Below are 19,400 nucleotides of genomic sequence, written 5' to 3' on the forward strand. Positions count from 1 at the left end.
CCTTGTTCCCTCTCGTTTCTCATCATCCTAATATCGCGCTTCTAAATAAAATGCGTAGCAGTATACAAAGCATTTGTACACATGTAGACGAAAATTAATTGAAATAAAATTTGATTTTTCCCAGGCTAATTAGCACAACAGCAAGCTAAGGAATTAAAGAGTTATTAAGGAAGAAAGTACGGAACGCGACCAAAGCTGAGTCTGCCACAAACTTATAGTGGGGGAACGTCGCCCTCTACTGGTGGCGTTTTAAAACTACTTCATGTCATTATGGAATTATCAACTTAAAAGTTGGTGTTACTGCATTTTATTTTTCTCTTAATCTCTTATTTTTTTTATATAAATCGTGTTTAAATTTTAATTGTAAGCAATTCATTTTAATAATGTAACATTTCTTAGAAGCTAGCTGACGTTGGCAGTGAAAGCGAAAGTAAAAAATGCTGCTACTGGGTTTTCAGGGGGAAAACCAGCCATTTAATGTACTTTTCTCCGTGTGTTGGTTGTAAATAAGGAGACCAGAGAGCAAAGAAAGACGGGTCAATCATGACGGACTTTTTTACAATTTATAAACTGTCTATTATTGCCTTCATCGGCTTTATCCAAGGTAAGCTAAACAATGTATTTTCTTCTGGTTTACTGACCTGATGAATTTCAGGAAACATGTCAGTACGTCTGTGGATGCAGTAACTGGACACTATGTCATGGTAAACATATTGATTCCATTAAAAACCGAGCTTAGGTTGACTTCACTTTATTCTAAGTAATGCAGAACCGCTCAGTTTGCATGAAATGCAAAGCATCCCAAAATTAATAAAAGCACCAACGCATTAATGTTTAATATCAAAGATCCATATGTTTGCCGAATTAAGCCTAACACTCCCAAAAATTGTACAAACCTAAAATGACTTACTCTGGAGTTCGCTTTTTTGCTTTAAATGTAACTAATATGTAAAATTGGGTACTTATGAATGACGTCTGGTTAGCTGCGTCTATTAGTGCCAAAAATATCCCCTTATCTGTTCTAAAGTCATTAGAATTATTTTGTAGATTTATAAAGAAACATTAGAATAAACATAAAATATTATATTACATATTCAACAGGAAAAGCAGGATAATCTAGCTGGACTTGGAAAGTGTAAAAACAGAAAGGAATAAATCAAACGGTTTTGGCCTGGAGAGAATTACACTTTTACTTTTCTCTTTGAAGATCAGCTTTTATTGCTGGGGATAAATTTATAACTGACAATATATTTTATTACAGTTTTACCCCAGGAACTGCCTGTAACAGCTATTAATCTCCAGTTCATCTATTGACTGGTTGACTGGTCTACCAAAGATTTTATTTATCAACCAACTAATAAAATGTAAACAAAGATTTGCATTTTCAAGACCTTGATATAAAATATATATGTATTTTTAAAGCTGAGTTGCTTAAGTTTATATGCACCAATAATCCTTTATTGGTGCTTCTTTTGACTTAATTTCAGCATTTAGCATCTTGACTTGTCAATATTTACATAGTCTACCTGGCAGAACTCCATCAGAACTGTGAGCTGATCTAATGTCCGCAGCCATCTTAAGCCAACATCAGATCTACAATGAACTCTCCAAAGGCCAATCCGAAAGTTTTTTTTTTCTTGTGTAGTCATTCTTTTCTTGATTTAAATATGAAGATTTTGATAAAATTGACCCCCTTTTTGAAGACTCCTGAATATTTTTGGTGATTAATATTTACAGTGTCTTAACTCATTGAGAGTAACGTTGTTGAATCTAATTGTGTGAAGGCTGCAGCTGCTCCTGTCCAGTGATGGAGTGCTGGTTCGTTCAGGAGAAACCAGGCAGAGGAGGAGGACTGACAGGAGCCACAACACAGGAGAAATCTCTGCTTCACATCAGGACCGACACACAGAGTGATGTCACAGGAAGTCAGCGTGATGCGTCTGACATCGACCCCAGCAGAGTTTATGTTATAACAGGTCAGTTCAACATGAATCCAAAGTTATTGAGAACAAATGTCTGTTTGGTTCCATTGTCTCCCTGATTATGTTTTGTGCATAAATAACAAATGTTCTGAAATTACAAAATTGCATAAACCTTAGAGAAAGGTTAATATATTTCTGAGAGATGTGCTGTTATTCTCCATGATTATAATTATTCCCGAGAGTCATTAAATGGCTACATACCATCCTGAGCATCACTGCCTGCAACATTGATTTAATATTTATTCTCCATATTTCTGCAAAAATCTGAAGTTTGTTCTGCTAAATCCAAGAGGAAAACCTGCTAATTACTGGAAAAGACTTGAGTTGGAGGTTTTATGTTTGCTTTCTAGCAGGAAACCAGAGCGACAATAAATGGTTTACATTAAAGCATATTAATGTAGCCTAGTCAAAGCCCAGATCTAAATCCAAATGATTATATCATGGAGTTGCTTTGCAAAGAAAAACATTTCTGAGGTTCTGATTACAAATTTCATTCCACATCATGTCAGTTTTGTTCCACTTTGCCATTATCCTGTACTATAAGTTACACTTGTCAAAAAGGATCCTAATGAAATATTTTCGATTTATTTATTTAGTTTTCAAAAACTAAACAGAATATCTTCTCACTGAGATCAAACCAGAGTGTTCTGAGCAGATTTCCTGTTCCTTTTCATTAACCCTGAGTCTTTTCCCCTCAGACCCGTCTGCCAACCTCTGCCACGCCTCTCTCAACCCCCCCAGAGGCTCCATCCAGAAGCCGCAGTGTGAGATCAACCCGTTCCTGCCGCAGCCGTCCAGCCTCAAATGGGTCGCCTCCCTGACAGAGTCGGCCCTCAGCCCCGTCTACCTGCAGGCCGACTGGTTCTCATCCTCCTTCCAGGGCCTGAACCAGCAGCTCGGCGTCTCCACCATCTCCAGAGCTGCAACAGGAACTAAAGAACACGACGGTAACGAGTTTCCTCCTCACCAGGGACGTCTAGGTTTTTATTCTTAGGGGGGAAACAACTGTAGAAGGGGGAACAGTAAAATGGTGATATTATCTAAATACACTGCAGTTTTAGATTATAACCAGCAGTAGGTAAAAACTTCAATAACAAAACTATTTATTTACCCAAACAAAACACATGGATCTGCTTAGCATGTAAAAAATGTGCAATAGAATATGGGCTAATTTTTCCAGTCACACAATTAGCTTGTTTAGTTTTGCATAGCTTAACTGTATACAACTATTTTTAGCACCTTTATGCTAACTTTATTCAACTTATTTATCAACTTAAAGTGAATATTATTGAATTACTATAGACTACAATTTGTAAACGACTGTTTAATTATCCTTTTTTCTCCATTATGAAGTGTTTGTGCTGTCGTCTGAAGCAGCTTTTTCTTATCCTTATTAAACATCATGTCAATCTGCCAATGGGACCAAAGATGGAAATTAGCCACTTGACTATGTTCTCATGTATTTGCATGTAATTGTTAATTAATATGTAATGTCCCATTTTTAAAAAATAAACTTGCAACAAACAGTTAAATAAAAAATAAATAATAAATTCCCCCTGTGGCCACATTCCCCTCTCATCATTATGCAAGAATTAATGGTTCACAACTTAGTTCTGATTCATTTGAGCTTCTTGTTTCCTCAGTCATCCTGAGCATCACCAGCAGAACCATGTCAGCCAAGTCCAGACTCGGGGAACCGGTCACTCTGGACTGCAGCTTCTGGGTCGACCCGTCCACTCCTCTGTCTGCGTCGGGTTTTGCGGTGGAGTGGCGCTACCAGACCAGAGGGGACGGCCGGCTGGTTCTGGCTTACGACGGGAAGTTGGACCGCCTGGCTGATACTCATGAGACTGGAGCGTTTCTGGACTTTGAGGCTCTGCATGAGAGAGGAAACGCCTCCCTGGTTCTGGAGGAGGCCAAAGTCCGACACTCTGGGACGTACATCTGCACCATTTACCTGCCCTACCTGCTGGCTCAGGTGGCGATGGAGCTGGAGATCGTAGGTGAGGGAAACACCTGGACAATGAGTAGAGATTAGACCTGTTAACATTAATGTGATTAATCTGAAAAGTTTAATGAGTTAATGTTACATAATGCAGATTAATTGCATTTTGACCTAAAAGCCCACAGAGGGTCACCTAGTTAAAAACAACATGTTACACGGTCCTGTACTCTGCTCAACAATGCAGAGTCACAAACATGCCACAGCGTATTAGGGCCTTTTTTTAAAGAAAATTTCTGAGATTAATCTAAAATTTTCAGATGTTTTTCTTGCAAATTTTTTATTTTTCAGAATCAGAAATTTCCATGTTTTTTTGGCAAAAATTTAAGATTTTCTTACATTTTTTGAAAACTTTTATTTTTACGTTTTAAACTTTCAAAGTTAAGGAAAGTGATTAATTATGATTAATCACACAGTGCTAGAATATGATGTGATTATTTTTTTTAGTTAATTGATGATTAATTAACTGAAATATTCTTAAAACATTTAAATAACTCCCCCCTCTTTCCTCTCCTCTCCTCCCAGAGCCTCCGTCTCTCTCCATCCATCCTTCCCCGCTGCCCCTCGCTGTTCCGGGTCAAACCCTGAACCTCCAGTGTGAAGCTTCGGGTTTCGCTCCCCTCCCTCTGGAGCTGAGCTGGGAGTTTAAAGGAGCCGACGGGAAGTCCAGATCTCTGGGATCAGGCAGGATGTCGGGACACCGGCAGGCCTGGGACGGCACCTTCAGCCAGAGCAGCCGGCTGGATCTGGACACGTCCAAACTGGACCTGGGCCGAGGAGGAGAGGTCACCTGTGTGGCGGTTCACGCAGGAGGAACTCGACAGGCCAGCGTGACCCTCAACGTTATCGGTAAAAACTTATAGAAACACCTACATTAAAATAAAACATCTTACCAAGTATTTTTGTCCAACTTCTAGTGCAAATATCTTAGCACACTTTAAATGAAACAAATAACTTTTTAGCAAGAAATATGAGCTTGTTTTATGACAATAATTCCATAATATTGATAAAAAGTAGGAGCTTCATTGGCAGATTATTTCACTTATAACAAGACATTTTTCCATGTAAGTTAGTTTGTTTTATTTCAACTTGTTTTATGTCCACTAGAAACTCGACCAAATGTACTTTGTGTTCTTGCAGTGCTGAACTATTTGATCAGATAAAAATAGTTATTGTGCAACATGACTGAAAATATCAATAAACTAAAAACTTATTTTAAAAAAAGGCTGAAAATCTCTTTAGAAACTGATAGAATCAATCGATTCAGAGTTAAAGGTGATTCTTTCTAATTTATACACACTTTTTCTCTTTGGCTTCATAGTTTGAGGTCTTTTGTTTGGTTTTGGGAACAGAGAACAGTTTATTAAATATTACTACTAACTACTAACATTCACTATTGTAATTATCAGTTGCATTATAGCTAAATTAGACAAGTCTCTAAGTAAATAAAACTGTTTATAAACTTAATTAACATTAAAATCAGTTTGGATTTAAATAAATGTTGTGTTTTTCTTCTTCTCAGGGTTCAGCAGCCCCTCCATCGAGGACTCCATGGCGATGGTCGGCGTGGCGCTGGTTCTCTACGGACTCATCAAGTTTGTGTCATGGAGTTTTACTGGATCCGGTAGGAAAACAGTTTTCTGCTACTTGAATAAAATAAAAAGCAGTTTTACTTTTTTTATTTGGTCTTAATTTACATTTTCTGAATCTTTGGTTATTTTAATGTTTTCTTTTTGTGCTTTTAGGGTCAAATAAAGCTGATGGAGAAGATAAGGTAATAAAATTTAAAACATGTTTTTATAAAATATATTTTTTTCCATATGCCTGTGCATCTTTTTTATGCTACATGGTGTGACCATGTTTTTTCTTCTCCATACAGAAAGCAAAGTAAAGATGACTGAAGTCGACTAGAAATTTGTTAAACTGGTGAAACTTTTCATCCCTTTGATGGGATTTTAGCAGCAGCTCCACGTCTTCATGCAGATTCTCTTTCACTTTTTCACAACCTGCAGTCTGGTGTTTCATCTGTGCAGAATTTAATGCTTGTATATTTCTAATGTTTTGTGGTAAGAATTTCCTGTGTGAGGGGAAATGAGGAAATTCCTCATATTTTAACATTTGTACTGAAATGTATATATTTGGCAAAATTGCTCCTTTATTTTTTGAGTTTGTTACAAACACTGGAAATTGGCCACAAAGGAAAAAATATAATTTAGATTGATGTTTTCAGCTTTATTTAGTGAATTTAAGGCCACTCACTGAAGGTTATCTTCAGTTTATAACATAATGTTGAATTTATTGGTCCTTACTGACGCTCTGACCGGCTGAGTGCAGCATCATGATGTGATTGAAGAAATATGAAGAATACTGTACAAACAGAGTTCATCATTTTAATTCAGGGAAACTTTTGCTGTTTTTGAATTCTGCATTTTCTCTGAAATAAAAGTTTTTTGAAACAACCACTTGTCTAATTTCCAGTCTTTCATGGTTGAGCCTTTTAAGATTAAATGCAGAAAAAGTGTATGATAATGTTGTCATGAATTTGCAACATTTTATTTGAGACACAATGACAATCATGTTTTAAACAAAGAGAAATTTCAAATATAAAATGAAAAACTTGTCATTCTGCAAATAATGAGGTATAGAGGTATATTACAAATCCATCATTCTACATAGAACAAGTATGGTAAAATGGGAAACATTTAAGACACCAATGTTCAGATAAAATAAAAATCTAAAATTTCTCAAACGCTACAGGTTTTTGCGTGTTAAAGTGACTAAAAGTGACTCATTTGACTTCCAATCAACAGAAAAATCCTTTAAGAAGATATGAAACATCAAAAACAACGCTAAAAAGTAAATTGGATATTTTTGGTTCTGAATTAAAACTTTTCTTAGCCGAAATATAGTTAATTTACTTTTACCAGCTGGTGTGCTGTTCCTTATATTCTCCAGCAGGTGTCAGTAAAGCACGTTTAGAGCGAAATGAACCCCCAAATAGAACTCAGAATAACAACCCCTTCTACTCATCCGTCCAATAACGGGCTATTTTACTCATTGTGTTTGATGTATCCACCAATCAGAGCCTTGGATGTTTGCCGTAGTTTAGCGGGTCTCGACTTGACAACATAGCCAAGTTTACAAGTAGTGTGTGTAAGTGTAGCAATTCTGATGGGATTTAAATATTATATTGTGTATTTATTTTATTAGTTAACTCTACAATTCACAAATATCAACACGGTTTTTGTAGTTTAGTACCGCCTCTATGCCAGAGTATGTTAAAATGCTAACTAGCTGCTAATGCTAATATGAGCTAACTAGGAGCTTTTTATTCTATGCTGGGAAGCGGTTTCTGCGTTTATCGTCATCTCAAACAGCTCCCAAATAACAGGTGAGTACATTATAATGTGTCCCAAACGAACTTTATCAGCGGTACATTTTATATAATTAAAGGTTGTCTTTAAGTCTTCCACCAGTTTCACTTTTTAGCAAAGTTTCTGTTTCTTATTGTATCTGTAAGTCTCTGGGGTTATTATTATTATTATTGACCTTACTGTCGTTCTGACAGAAATGCAGAATTAGTTATAGCTCCCAGAGTAAACAGCTATATAAACCTTTTTTAAATCTCCATAATCAAATTAACTTTTGATGTCTCCATAAAAACAAACAAAAATGTTCTGCAGCACATTGAATTTGCACATTGTTGAAATTGAAACTGCTTAGAGATTCACACAAGATGTATCTTGTTTTACATCAATCTATTATATTTACTCTTTTTAACTTCCTGTACTTATTTGAGCTAAGACAATATTTTTGTTTAAATTCTTTTTGCTGCTGTTTTGATGAAATAAATATTTTAGGAGATGCACCAACCAGGCTGCATGTTTCTTCATAGAGTTGGTAGTTTAAATCCAGTCGGAAAAAATGGAATTACAAAGTATACAGATTTTTTTGTGTCTATTTTTGTCCAAATTAAGAAATTCAGTAACAAAATCACATTTTTGTCTTAAGAGCTTAAATGCTAGGGATTATGTGTCTCAATCTGCACTGGAAACTAAAAAAATATGGCACAAAATTTAGATTTCTTTCAATAAGCTCTTAGATGATGCTTTATAATGTGTAACAACAGATCTGTCATGAATTATCTGCCTTTGTATGGTCAGTTTAAATGTTATTTAAATGACCCAAAACAGTTATACAATAAAGCAGCACAGAATAGTCTGCCTTTAAACTATAACATTTTAAGATTTTATGGGGGTTTTTTTCTCTCATTGAGTTATTTAGTAATGTGAGTTCTTAAAGATTTTGTTTAATAATTGACCATATGAACTCTATTTACAAAACTCTGTTTAGTTCATTACTCACAATCTGAAATAATTACACTCTAGGATGGACAATCTGTCCCATCATTGTTATCTTTTCCTAATTACGGAGGTTATATGTCCACCATCTCAGAAAGCTATTTTCAGACTGTTATTATTGAATTCAATAATATGATGCTTGCTTGGCATCTTGCATTTACTGTTGCATTGATACATTTCTGGCTCTTTCATTTCCTGGATGCAGAACCATTCAGTACTTCGATGGCGGTGGCTCCCGCCTCCATGGCCGATAAGATCATAGTCCTTGATGATGACGATGATCATGACGTAGAGCAGCGACCTCAACCTTCATCATCTGAGCATCGGGCCAGAAATGTGTCACCACCTACAAATCAGCATCTGGTACAGACCCACATCGCGCAGTCACCTTTCAGCTCAGCGAAGAAGAGTACAAAAGCTCTGCAGGTGGAGAACCAGAAGCTGTTCGACGAGGTGAGAAAAACGTTAAAATACTTAAGTTTTTATTCACCATGGAGGTTTAATTTTTTCTTTATTGTCATCATACAGGCGCATAACAAAAATAGAACAGCTGCCTCTGAACTACGCTTGTAAATATTAAAAAAGAATAACAGAATTCATTAGAGGAAGGTGTTTGTATTATGAGGTCAAGTTTTTAGTAAGAGGTTCTGGTGGGCCAGCAGTTTGGAGCAAAAGTCTTCAAGCTGTTTGTTTTTCTAACCGACTCTTTAATAAGACATCACTATTTAACATGTTAATATATAATTGTGTGTGTAAAGAGTTTCATTGTTTGTAAAGCTGTTTCTGCAAGAATGTGTGCATGTTAGTTTCACATGGTTTTTACTGTGAATGCAAACAAAAACTGACTTCGTCTCACCTCATCTGTCTGGTTGGACTTCCTGTAAATTAAATAGTACTTTCCATATTTGGCCTGCAGGATATTAGGACAACATCCAGGATGCAAAGATGTTGCAGTGATTATTTATTCGTGATAAACAAAATTCAGCTTTAAGTCAATTCCTAACAAACTCATTATTTTCATCTCAACGACACGATTGACTGAAGGAGCTGCTTCCTGCTACATCTGATGTTTTAGAAAAAAAAACACATTACTTGTAGTTTCTTTAATGACTTCACATTAAACAAAAAAAAAAATAGAAAAATAATATTACTGGTGATTCTTTTTTCTGGCCAACCATAGCTTTATGTGACCATTATGTCTAGAAATTCAAGATGACAGTTGTATTAGTCAAATCAAATCAGTTTTTTACATTGATGCCAAAATACATTAATGTGAAAAAATGTTACATATAACTCAGTTTAGGAAGTACTCATTGAATACAGAGAATATTTTAAATGTTTTAATAGTTTTATTAATATTTTTTTCCCACCATCGTCTCTTTAAGGAAATTCATGATCTTGATGAGGCCCAAAGTGAAAATGAGTTTGAATTTATTGAATTTTAAACATTTCTTTAATTAAAGTTCTCCTGTTTGCTCCAGTTTGTGCAGCACTGCACTCCTCACACCAACGACTGCCCAGAGGTCCTGACCTTCCTCCAAACCAAACACAGCAAGGCCTGTCCGGACTACCTCTGCTCCGTGGAGTTCAGGAACGCTCTGGGTCAATGTCTGACTCAAGCTCAGGGCAACGTCGGCAAAACATTTGTCTACATTAACGAACTGTGCACCGTGCTGAAGCAGCACTCTGTGAAGAAGAGGCAGACCCTCAGCAAGGCGGAGCCCTCTGCTTCTGAGTCAGGATGTTACCAGTCTACCTCTGCATCGCTCAAAAGCAAAGACAAGAGGAAAGGCAGGACGGGGGAGGAGGAAGATGGAGTTCAGTCAGAGGAAGAGGAGCAGCCTTCCACCTCAGGAGAGCCGGGAGAAACCAGAGAGGAAAACCCAGAAGCTGAGAGGAAAGCCAGGAGGGCGCTAAGGAAACAGGTTAGATCTGCTCCTAAACATGGCTGCATGAAGTAACTTTTTATTTCAGAAAAATGAATAAAAAGAATGAAAACAAAAAGGATTGTTTTTGTGTGTGTTTTGAATTTCAGATTGCGTACCTGGAAAACCTGCTGAAGCTCTACAACGATGAGATCTACCGTCTGCAGCAGGTGGAGCTCAGCTTAGACGACATGGAGACGGAGGACTCCACCTACATCCAGGAGCACAAACTCAAACGGAAGGTCTGCAGACATTTAGATAGATTCACTCATCAGGACCTGCCACAGTCACACAGCAGATCCTGATGCTCAGTTCCAGTGTTTCGCTAAAGTCAGATTTTTTTTGTATGGCCGTTCATACTGCTAATTAAATCCAACCACAATCTGGAATCTGGCTTCTGTGTGAACGGTTTTAAAGCGACCCGCATGAGCAGAGCTGGTGTGATGTAAAAAACATGTTTACATCACACCAGCTCATTGTTTATGGAAGCAACAGTGTATGGAGTTGTTTATGGATTGATTTGAAAGTTGTTGAGCAATGAGAGCCAACAGTATCGTCACAAGATCATAACAAGACAAAGGAATCTAATAAACATGAAGCCCAACTAATAGCAGCAGCTTTTCGTGGAGCATTTACTGTAACTTGAATGTGCAGTCAGAACCAAGAGTGGCCTGATAGTAAAACAAACTTCTTTCATAAGTTTGTGATCATAATTTTCAGCCATTGTTTACGTCCAGATTGTCTGGATTCTTCTGGTGCAGAAGTTTGTCTCACATCAGTGACATAAAAACAATCAGAAGTGGCACAAATAGGATTTTTCTTTGGGGGCTGAAAAGTTTATAACTGGGCCGTCAGACTGCCGTGACGAGTCGCATCTGGGCCAAAAAACTGGGTTTGGTTTGTCTGAACCTTAAGCAGGTGTTTTAAATCATCTAACTACATCTTTGTTTCTCCTGCAGATGATGAAGATTTATGAAAAGCTGTGTGAACTGAAGGGCTGCAGCTCGCTAACAGGCCGAGTGATCGAACAGAGGATCAGATACGCTGGAACCCGCTACCCAGAAATCAACAAGAGGGTGAGCTGACTGAAATCATTTCATCCAGTAGAAATCCTACAGAACCTCACTGATACCCTGGATTATAATCCCAGTTCCATTAGTAACGGTCCTGTTTGTTCTGCACAGATTGAGCGCTTCATCAACAGCCCAGGGACCCACAACGGCCCTCCAAATTACTCAGACATCCTGCATCAGGTGGTGCGAGCAAACAAGCGCCACGGCCTTTGTCTGACCGCGGAGCAGCGGGAAGAGGTCGCCCGCGAGGCGTTCACGGAGACGGGGAAACGCGTGCAGGAGCGGCGCCACCTGGACCTGGTCTACAACTTCGGCTCGCGCCTCACAGACACCTACAAGCCTGGTGAGTTAATCCTGATGTCTGATAGAGCAGAAGAAGAAGAAGCAGCAGCGTTGGTGTTTCTTTTTCATATCAGCACAACGGAGAGAAACTGAGTTTAAATCACGATTTCCATGAAGAAATGAGTCACAGTTATGGCCAGAAATCCCTTAATTAGCAACAGTGGCTGTTTCAGAATTAGGGTTGTGTTATTAGTGCGATGTCAGAGCAAATTATTTGTCTGTGAGGAATCACTTGGAATATTTATGTCCACGATAAAAGGATCTGATATAATTATTAACCCTTACAGCAGGAGTTCACTGAATGTCTAAATCATTTGGAAAATCATCTCAACCGGCAAATAATGAAATACCAACAAAAGAAAAAGTTTTTCTCTGATTGAACAGTTTTGATTCAAAGCTAATTAATCCATCAAAGATTAAATTTTCTTATATTTTCAGATGATTTTCTACTTATTTGATTTATAAATACTTTGGTCAAATGCAGGTTCTGCAGGAGAATTTTAATCTTTATCCGACTTCCTCAACTGAAATGATTCTATCTCAGACTTGTGTTGCAACAAGTGAGCAGAGTGACAGCAATAAGAGTCATGCTGACACTTTTATGTCACGATACTCTTGAACTGATTGCACAATATATGAAATCCAGTGACTCTATGTGCAAAACGAAAAATGACCCCTGGATGCAGCTACTGCTCATCCAGCTACCAGCATGAGGTAGCTACATGCAGCTTCCTCTAATGAAAGCATTTGTATTATTATTTGTATTATTGTTGCTGTTTTGCTTTCCCCTTCATCATCTCTTTCTTCCCTCTCTCTCCCTCCGTAGCGACCGACCCGGCTCTGATGGACTCGTCTCTGTTGAAGAAGCTGCGCACCAACAGGATCGTTGCTTTATCCCGTCTGGAGGAAGTCATCAATAAATACGCCGTGCAACAGGACACAGAGGATAAGGAGAAGCTCAGGATGGACAAGGAGGTGAAGGAGGAAACATGAACATCTACAAATTAGTTTGGGCCTTTTTAATTGGAACAAACGTCATAAAGTTTGAATTTATGACAAAGCTGCTGTAATAACTCTAAAATCAAGAGTAGTGTTTGTTTTTGTCTGATGATGGATTAGATGACGTCACAAAAAGATAGAAAAACATGAACTAGTTCAAAAACAAATTTAAATCCAGCAGAAAACTGAATCTACTCTATTTGTAGAATGAAAAAGTAGGAGAGAAATCAAAGACCAAGCAGACAAACGGTGTGGCTCAGGATGAGGAGGATGAAGAGGAGGATGAGGATGAATCGTCAGACCCGGACATAGAGGACGAGATCGAGGCCAGCACTCAGCAGCACGGAGCAGGTCAGAGTCAAACTTTATTCTGATTTCACACCTGGAGCTTTAGATTAGATCTGTAATGACCTGATGCACGTTTTCCTGCATGAAGAGACAATAAGACATATTTAGTATCAGTAAATCCACAAACATGCATGATGTCATGGGCAATTTCACTTTTTAATTCGTTCTTTTCAAAGCATCATTTTGACTTAAGATGAATCATTTTGCACTGAATCAAACTTTTTTTCGTCATGAAAGATTGATTTGATTATTTGAACCTCTGTAAGCATCCAGTCCACAGGTTGAAGTTTTCATCCTGCAGGAATCTGCATGAAGGTTCTAGATCGGTTATTAATTCTGTCAACTTTAGGAACAGATTGTTTCTTGAGGCAAATTGATTCATATTTTCACAGTGAGGTTCTATCTTTGTTTTTCTTTTTCAGTTTCCATTAATTCCCTTGTTTTTGATTCAAGTTTTTCTCTAAGCTACTCATTAAACAGCAGCGTTGCTGTTACACTTCCCCATTTTTTACTGTAACATGTAGAAAAGGGAATTTTTGTGGATTTCTAAAACATAGTTGGAGATCATAGATCCATGTAGAAGATGAATATCTTGTTCAATATCTTTTTTACTTGCAGCATATCAGCAGAACTCTGAACTAAATGTTTATCTGTTTTCAGCCATTGGATTAAAAAACAGTTCATTCTGAAAGGGGTTCGAAATACATCACAGAATGATTTAGTGAGGTTCCCTTTAATCTCTTTAAAACTCTTCTCTCTGTAGAGGATGATGATGATAATGAGGAAGACAACGATAACGAGGCAAACGAAGCCGGCGACGACGCTGACAACAAGGAGGATCAAACCTTAGACGAGACAGGAAGCGCAAAGGATGAAGACGATCTGACGTCCGATGAAACTCAGATCTCCCCGATGTCCGACGTCCAGTCGCTCAGAGACAGCCCCAGCCAATCAGAGTCCATGCAGACCGACGAACAGCAGCCGTCGTCCAATGGGAGCCCAGCGGCTCTGCAGCAGTCTGAAGACTCGTCCAATCAGGCGTCAGGCGTTCCTGTAAAGGATGACCCCACAGATCTCCCATCATCCCCTGCAGCAGCAGTAACCAATGGGAATCCTTCGCCGGAGCAAAAAACCGTCACAGTGGAACAAAGCGACACGCAGACGACCAACGGCACGTCTCCGGTCCCCGGCCCGAGAACCACGAGGAGCCAGAAGAGGAAGAGGGAGGAAATGATGTCATCAAACTCCAGAAGCACAAAGCAGAAGATGAGTTACGACAGGTAGGACGCAGGATGAAGATGGACCAGAAATATTTAAATCTTTGGAAACTTTCAGAATAAACTGTCAGGAAAATGTTCCATAACTTGATCGACACTTTGTTTTCTGATTCTCTATGTTTTGTTCTTCATCCTCATCCTCCTCCTCCTCAGCGATGCAGACATCCCTCTGGACATGGGCGTCATTTGCTGCAGTTCTCCACTGAAGGAGGAATCGTCTGCATTCGACTCTCCCGCCAAGAACCCGACGGTCAGCGTTCAGTCGACGCCGCCGCCCAAGAAGAACAAGGTGCAGAAACGGCCGACAAAATGAAAAAAACAGGAAAACAAATACTCACATAGAGCCTGGTCAATGTAGAAATCATGATTATTTTACACAGTAACTCACTGAGTCGGGAGATATTTTTTATTTATTACTTTTAATAAAGTATATTTAAGAAAATCTGTCAAAAATAATTGTATTCATCATATTTTTATTGGTTTTGATTTGAGCTGAAATCAGAGGAACAAGGCATGAAAACTGGACTAAACAGGAAAAGTCACGCTGCCAGTTTCACAGTATTTAAAGCAAAAAACTGATCAGTAATTATTGATATCAGCTGATACAAAATGTTTACATGGTGATACGTTTTCCAGCCGAATCGTCCAGCTCTAGTCTGGACCGTTTGGAGGTCGTCGTCTCTTTCTGGTACCAGTCGAACTCCAGAGCGTTTGGTTTACGTTTAAACGTGATCCGACTCAGCTGCCAGGTGTTTCCTTCCAGCTTGAGTCAAACGGCTTCCTGTAGCCGTGTTGCATTGTGGGACGCGATAGCGTAAGCAAAGGCTGCACGTCTCTTTCTTAAAGCGTAAAACTCCATGCAACCTTTAAGACATATTTTTAAAATCCTCTCAGTGCCTGAAATAGTAACAGGATTATATTCTCTGTGTTTTATTGGTTTAGATCATCGCAGCATCTGTGTTTATATTTACATCTGGTTCTTCTGGACCAGTAAACAGACTAGATCGGTTCTGGTTCACTTGAAGCAGAACCACTGGAGAAACTGTAGATGTGAAAACTGTCCAGGACTCTGTCTGTCTGTCTGTCTGTCTGTCTGTCTGTCTGTCTGTCTGTCTTCCAGCTTCACTGCCTTCATGTTTGGCTCTGCTGATAAAAGAGAAACCACCATCTGAGTCCAGAACCTCCCAGAATCATCTTATCGACCCAGACTGTGTTTGTGTTGCTGCTGATAAACAGCTGCTGATTCTGCAGAGTCACTGAAGGAGGCAATAGCTGCCAAATTTACCCCCGATGACGGCTAATAGTCTGTAGACGGGGATCAGCCTGAGCTGCATCTTTGTCTGTTTCACTGACACATGCTGGAGTTTCTCAGATTAAAACATTCAATCAAATCATATTTATCAAATTATTTTTACAGCTTTAGATGTTTGTTTGTCTCCATTTCTGCTCTAATTCTTCATTTGACCCAATTCAGATAAATTTGCTCCCATTCTTAAATGTTCTTGTCTCATGTTATAAGAGAGAAAACGGCAAATATTTTCAATAGAAAGCAATAAAATGACTGTATTTTACTGGAAGGTTTATAGATTCCTGCTTTTATTTCAAATTCCTCATCCCTAAAAATGAAGGTTGTAGCTTTGATTTTATAGATTCAGGTCTTAGTGTTTCAGTTTTTACAATTTAAAGTGAACAAAAAGAGACAAAAGTAGAGAAGTATCGAATAATCGGTTTGTAAACCTGCAGTCTGGGATCAAATGGTTAGGAGCTGGAAAAACCCTTTTTCTTTTAGGTCAGTGAACACCTCACAGCTCTAACAGCAACACTTCAGTGAGATTTGAAATGAAATCAGAGAAAGAACGAAGGAACAAACCTGGTTTTTCTTTCTTCTACAAAGCAAATGTAAATAATTCCAGATTTTCTGTTTAAAAACGGGGCGTGTTTTCATCTTTCATCACCTTCTCAATCTGTTTATTATAAATCTTTTTTCTGTTTTCAGGTTAACGTTGCCACTCAGTGCGACCCAGATGAGATCATCGTCCTGTCGGACTCGGAGTGAAAACAGGAACACGTCGATTTTCCATCGGCTCTCCTGAAAATGGGATGACCTCTGCTGACCCTGGGGAGCTGGAGCTGGATGATGATCAGGGTGCAGTCTCTGTTTTCTGCCAGCAGGGGGCGCTCTCTGATTGGTTTTCACTGCAGACCAGCTGACACTTTGGTGGAGAGGATTTTATGATGCGAGTTTCAGTTTCTGCAGGTAGGAACTCTTCATCTGACGGTGATGAAGAGGAGGACGAGGATGTGAGCTGAACGGTCGGACATGTTGAGTTTTCCTCCTGGAAGGAGCTCAGTTCACAGAGCAGCTCGTCTGTTTACATTTTCTACATCAACTCTGATTTTCCTCAGCAGGCGGGTTTGGGTTTGTATAAAAAGGATTTCTGATTTTCATTTTCCTGATTTCCTGTTTGTGCTGCTGGAGGCGACAAACTGCGAGGTGATTGGTCAGATGTTTGACACGGCAGCAGAAATACGCTACAGTTTCATTTTTTCCTTTCCTTTCGGCTCATGAAAGCAGATTTTGCCACATAAACGGCTTCCAGAAAGATGGCCAAAACAATCAGATTTCAACTTTTTTCATCAAATATTTCATTTACATTTTTAAATTGCTGTAGATTTCAGACTTTTTTCTCCCTCTGTTGGTTCTTCTTTTAAAAATACGTTGAAGCACATTAAAAAAATCAGGTTTATTGATGTAAAACAGTCTGTGGAAGCATCTGATTAATAAAATGTATTTACTAACAGGAAGGGATATTGTCAAATTGTTTTTTCAGCTTGTTTTTATGTCTTGTCTGAGATGATGATGCATCAGGCAGATTGAAAAAGGAGTATATTTTTGCCAAAAAACTCAGAAAGTTTGAGATCAATCTCAGACATTTTCTGGGGAAAACAAGACATTTCTGAGTTTGAAAAGTTTAAAATTTTCCAGAAAAAAATCTGGAATCTTGAGATGAATCTCTAATTTCTAGAAAAAACTTGGAAATGGACTTTTGGAGTTTCAAAAGTCGAAAACTTTAGATGTGGGAAATTTTCTAGGAAAATTTTCTCGTGTTTTTTTTTTTTTCTAGAAAATTTCTGAGATTCATCTAAAAATTTCTGACTTTTTCTTTTGAAACCCAGTAATTTTCTAGAAATAAACTTGAAAATGTCTGGGATTAATCTCAGATTAATCTGATTTCTTTGTTTTTTGGGAAATTTTCAGACATTTCCAAAGTTTTTCAAGAAAATTTTTGGGTTTAATCTAAAAATGTATAAAATGTTTTCTGGGTAATGTAGACTTTTGTTTCTATCAACAATGACCCGAACACAACGTGGTACTTGTGGTACTTTTCCCTTCTGCCCCCGATACTCAGAGCATAAAAGTAGCCAACACTGCCACCTGCTGACGGATGTTTGCAGCTGAATGTTTTCACACTAAATGTAAGAAAATAATTATTCCTGGATGCTTTGCATTAAATATTCCTTAAAATCTGGTTAACAGATGGAAAGTAATTTACCTATTATGTTGATCCCTCATGATCCTTTATCTCTATGCAAATTAGAAATTAGACGTTAAATCTCCAGAGGATCAGTTTCTTTTTGGGGGCTTAAAATAAAAACCTTCTTCAGCCACATTAATACAAAATGCAGGATTTTTTTTATCCAGCAGTTCAAACAGAGAAACAGTTTGAAAACATTCATTTGCTGAAGGAAGGCAGCAGAAATCACATTTTAGATTTCATACAGACACTAAATGATGGTTTATTTATCTAAATGAAGCTTAAATGATTATTAAAGATCTCAGATGGAATAAAAATATTAATTACTGTTATTTTACCAAACGTTAAACATTTCTTCCCCATCATCAGAAATCCCTTTATTGTTTATATTTAAGTGTTTTTATTCTGTCCTGCTGAAAGACCTGAACTTTCTGGTTTGTGTGTTTGTTTTTGTTTTATCCCTGGAATATTTTTGAAACTTTTGCATTTTCATTTTCAGAACCCGATGAATAAAGTGTCATTTTTGGATCTGCTGTTGTGCGTCTGCTGGTGGGTTTGAATGTCTTCAGGGTTTTTATCCCAGTAATTCTTGTTTTTTTTTTCTTTATTGACTAGATTTCACCTTGCAGGTGAATTTCTCCTTTTGGGGGTAAAAGCTCTTCTCAGAGTGTCAGGATGAAGATGTGAACCGTAGTGTTTCTGCTACAGACTCTCCATCTGTCCAGAGGAATTTTCTTTCATTCACTGTGAAATATTTTCCTTTTTTTTACTTTGATATGAAGATAAATAATAAAAAATGCTATAAAACACTTTGTGTCTTTCATTCTTAAATAATGTGTGGTAGATTTTATTAATCAATTGAGGTGTTTGAAGAAAATTTACAAATTGATTAGTGATGGAGCATCTTAAATAATGGAAATGTAAATATTCACCCCTGTGGTGGATTTCTGCTGTTTTTCCCATTTTTTGTCCCATTTCAATGTTTCTACTTTGAAAACTTAAGATTATATCAGTCTACTGGGCGAGAGGCGGGGTCACCCTGGACAGGTCGCCAGTCTGTCGCAGGGCAACACAGAGACACACAACCATGCACACACACACTCACACCTAGGGGCAACTTGGAGAGGCCATTTAACCTGACAGTCATGTTTTTGGACAGTGGGAGGAAACCAGAGTACCTGGAGAAAACCCACCATGCACAGGGAGAACATGCAGAAAGACCGGGGCTGGGAATCAAACCCAGAACCTTCTTGCTGCAAGGCAACAGCTCTACCATCTGCGCCACTGTGCAGCCCATAACTGGTAATGAGTTTTTTTTATTCAAATTGAAAAATACTTTATTGATCCAAACGGGAAATTAAATGTTATAACTCATTAATTCAAAATATGTCTGGAGGAATTTTAACTTGCTCTGCTTTGAAGAATTGCTGTAATTCACTGATATTTTAGAACGCAGAAATGTTCAGTTTAGTCTAACAGAACATTTCAATTAGACTCTAAAACCTTCATTTTGGATATTTTGAGCCCTTCAGAGATGAACTTTAAATAATTATTT

At 38.1% G+C, this 19,400-nt stretch overlaps 1 protein-coding gene across 1 annotated transcript; it reads left to right on the top strand.

The window, feature by feature from the left end:
- Window positions 1-251: 251 nt before the first annotated feature.
- Window positions 252-18,654, top strand: LOC103472936 (uncharacterized). Its single transcript, XM_081612864.1, has 19 exons — window positions 252-604; window positions 1,785-1,976; window positions 2,681-2,929; window positions 3,626-3,985; window positions 4,510-4,833; window positions 5,507-5,608; window positions 5,730-5,758; window positions 5,864-5,871; window positions 7,362-7,375; window positions 8,551-8,798; window positions 9,827-10,270; window positions 10,381-10,512; window positions 11,230-11,346; window positions 11,455-11,686; window positions 12,512-12,660; window positions 12,891-13,035; window positions 13,796-14,312; window positions 14,463-14,598; window positions 16,306-18,654. The coding sequence occupies exons 1-19, from the start codon at window positions 544-546 to the stop codon at window positions 16,363-16,365; spliced, it is 3,519 nt and encodes a 1,172-aa protein (XP_081468990.1). The 5' UTR covers window positions 252-543; the 3' UTR covers window positions 16,366-18,654.
- Window positions 18,655-19,400: the final 746 nt, after the last annotated feature.

The sequence above is a fragment of the Poecilia reticulata genome, chromosome 11 (genome assembly GCF_904066995.2).
Source record: "Poecilia reticulata chromosome 11, P_reticulata-male-v2, whole genome shotgun sequence".
Taxonomy (NCBI): domain Eukaryota; kingdom Metazoa; phylum Chordata; class Actinopteri; order Cyprinodontiformes; family Poeciliidae; genus Poecilia; species Poecilia reticulata.

Excerpts from the sequence above, each read along its gene's own strand:
- LOC103472936 (XM_081612864.1), top strand. The coding sequence starts at position 544 with ATGACGGACTTTTTTACAATTTATAAACTGTCTATTATTGCCTTCATC. Across the intron at positions 10,271-10,380 it reads GGAGGGCGCTAAGGAAACAG|ATTGCGTACCTGGAAAACCT; the intron begins GTTAGATCTGCT and ends TTTGAATTTCAG. Across the intron at positions 14,599-16,305 it reads CGCCGCCCAAGAAGAACAAG|GTTAACGTTGCCACTCAGTG; the intron begins GTGCAGAAACGG and ends TTCTGTTTTCAG.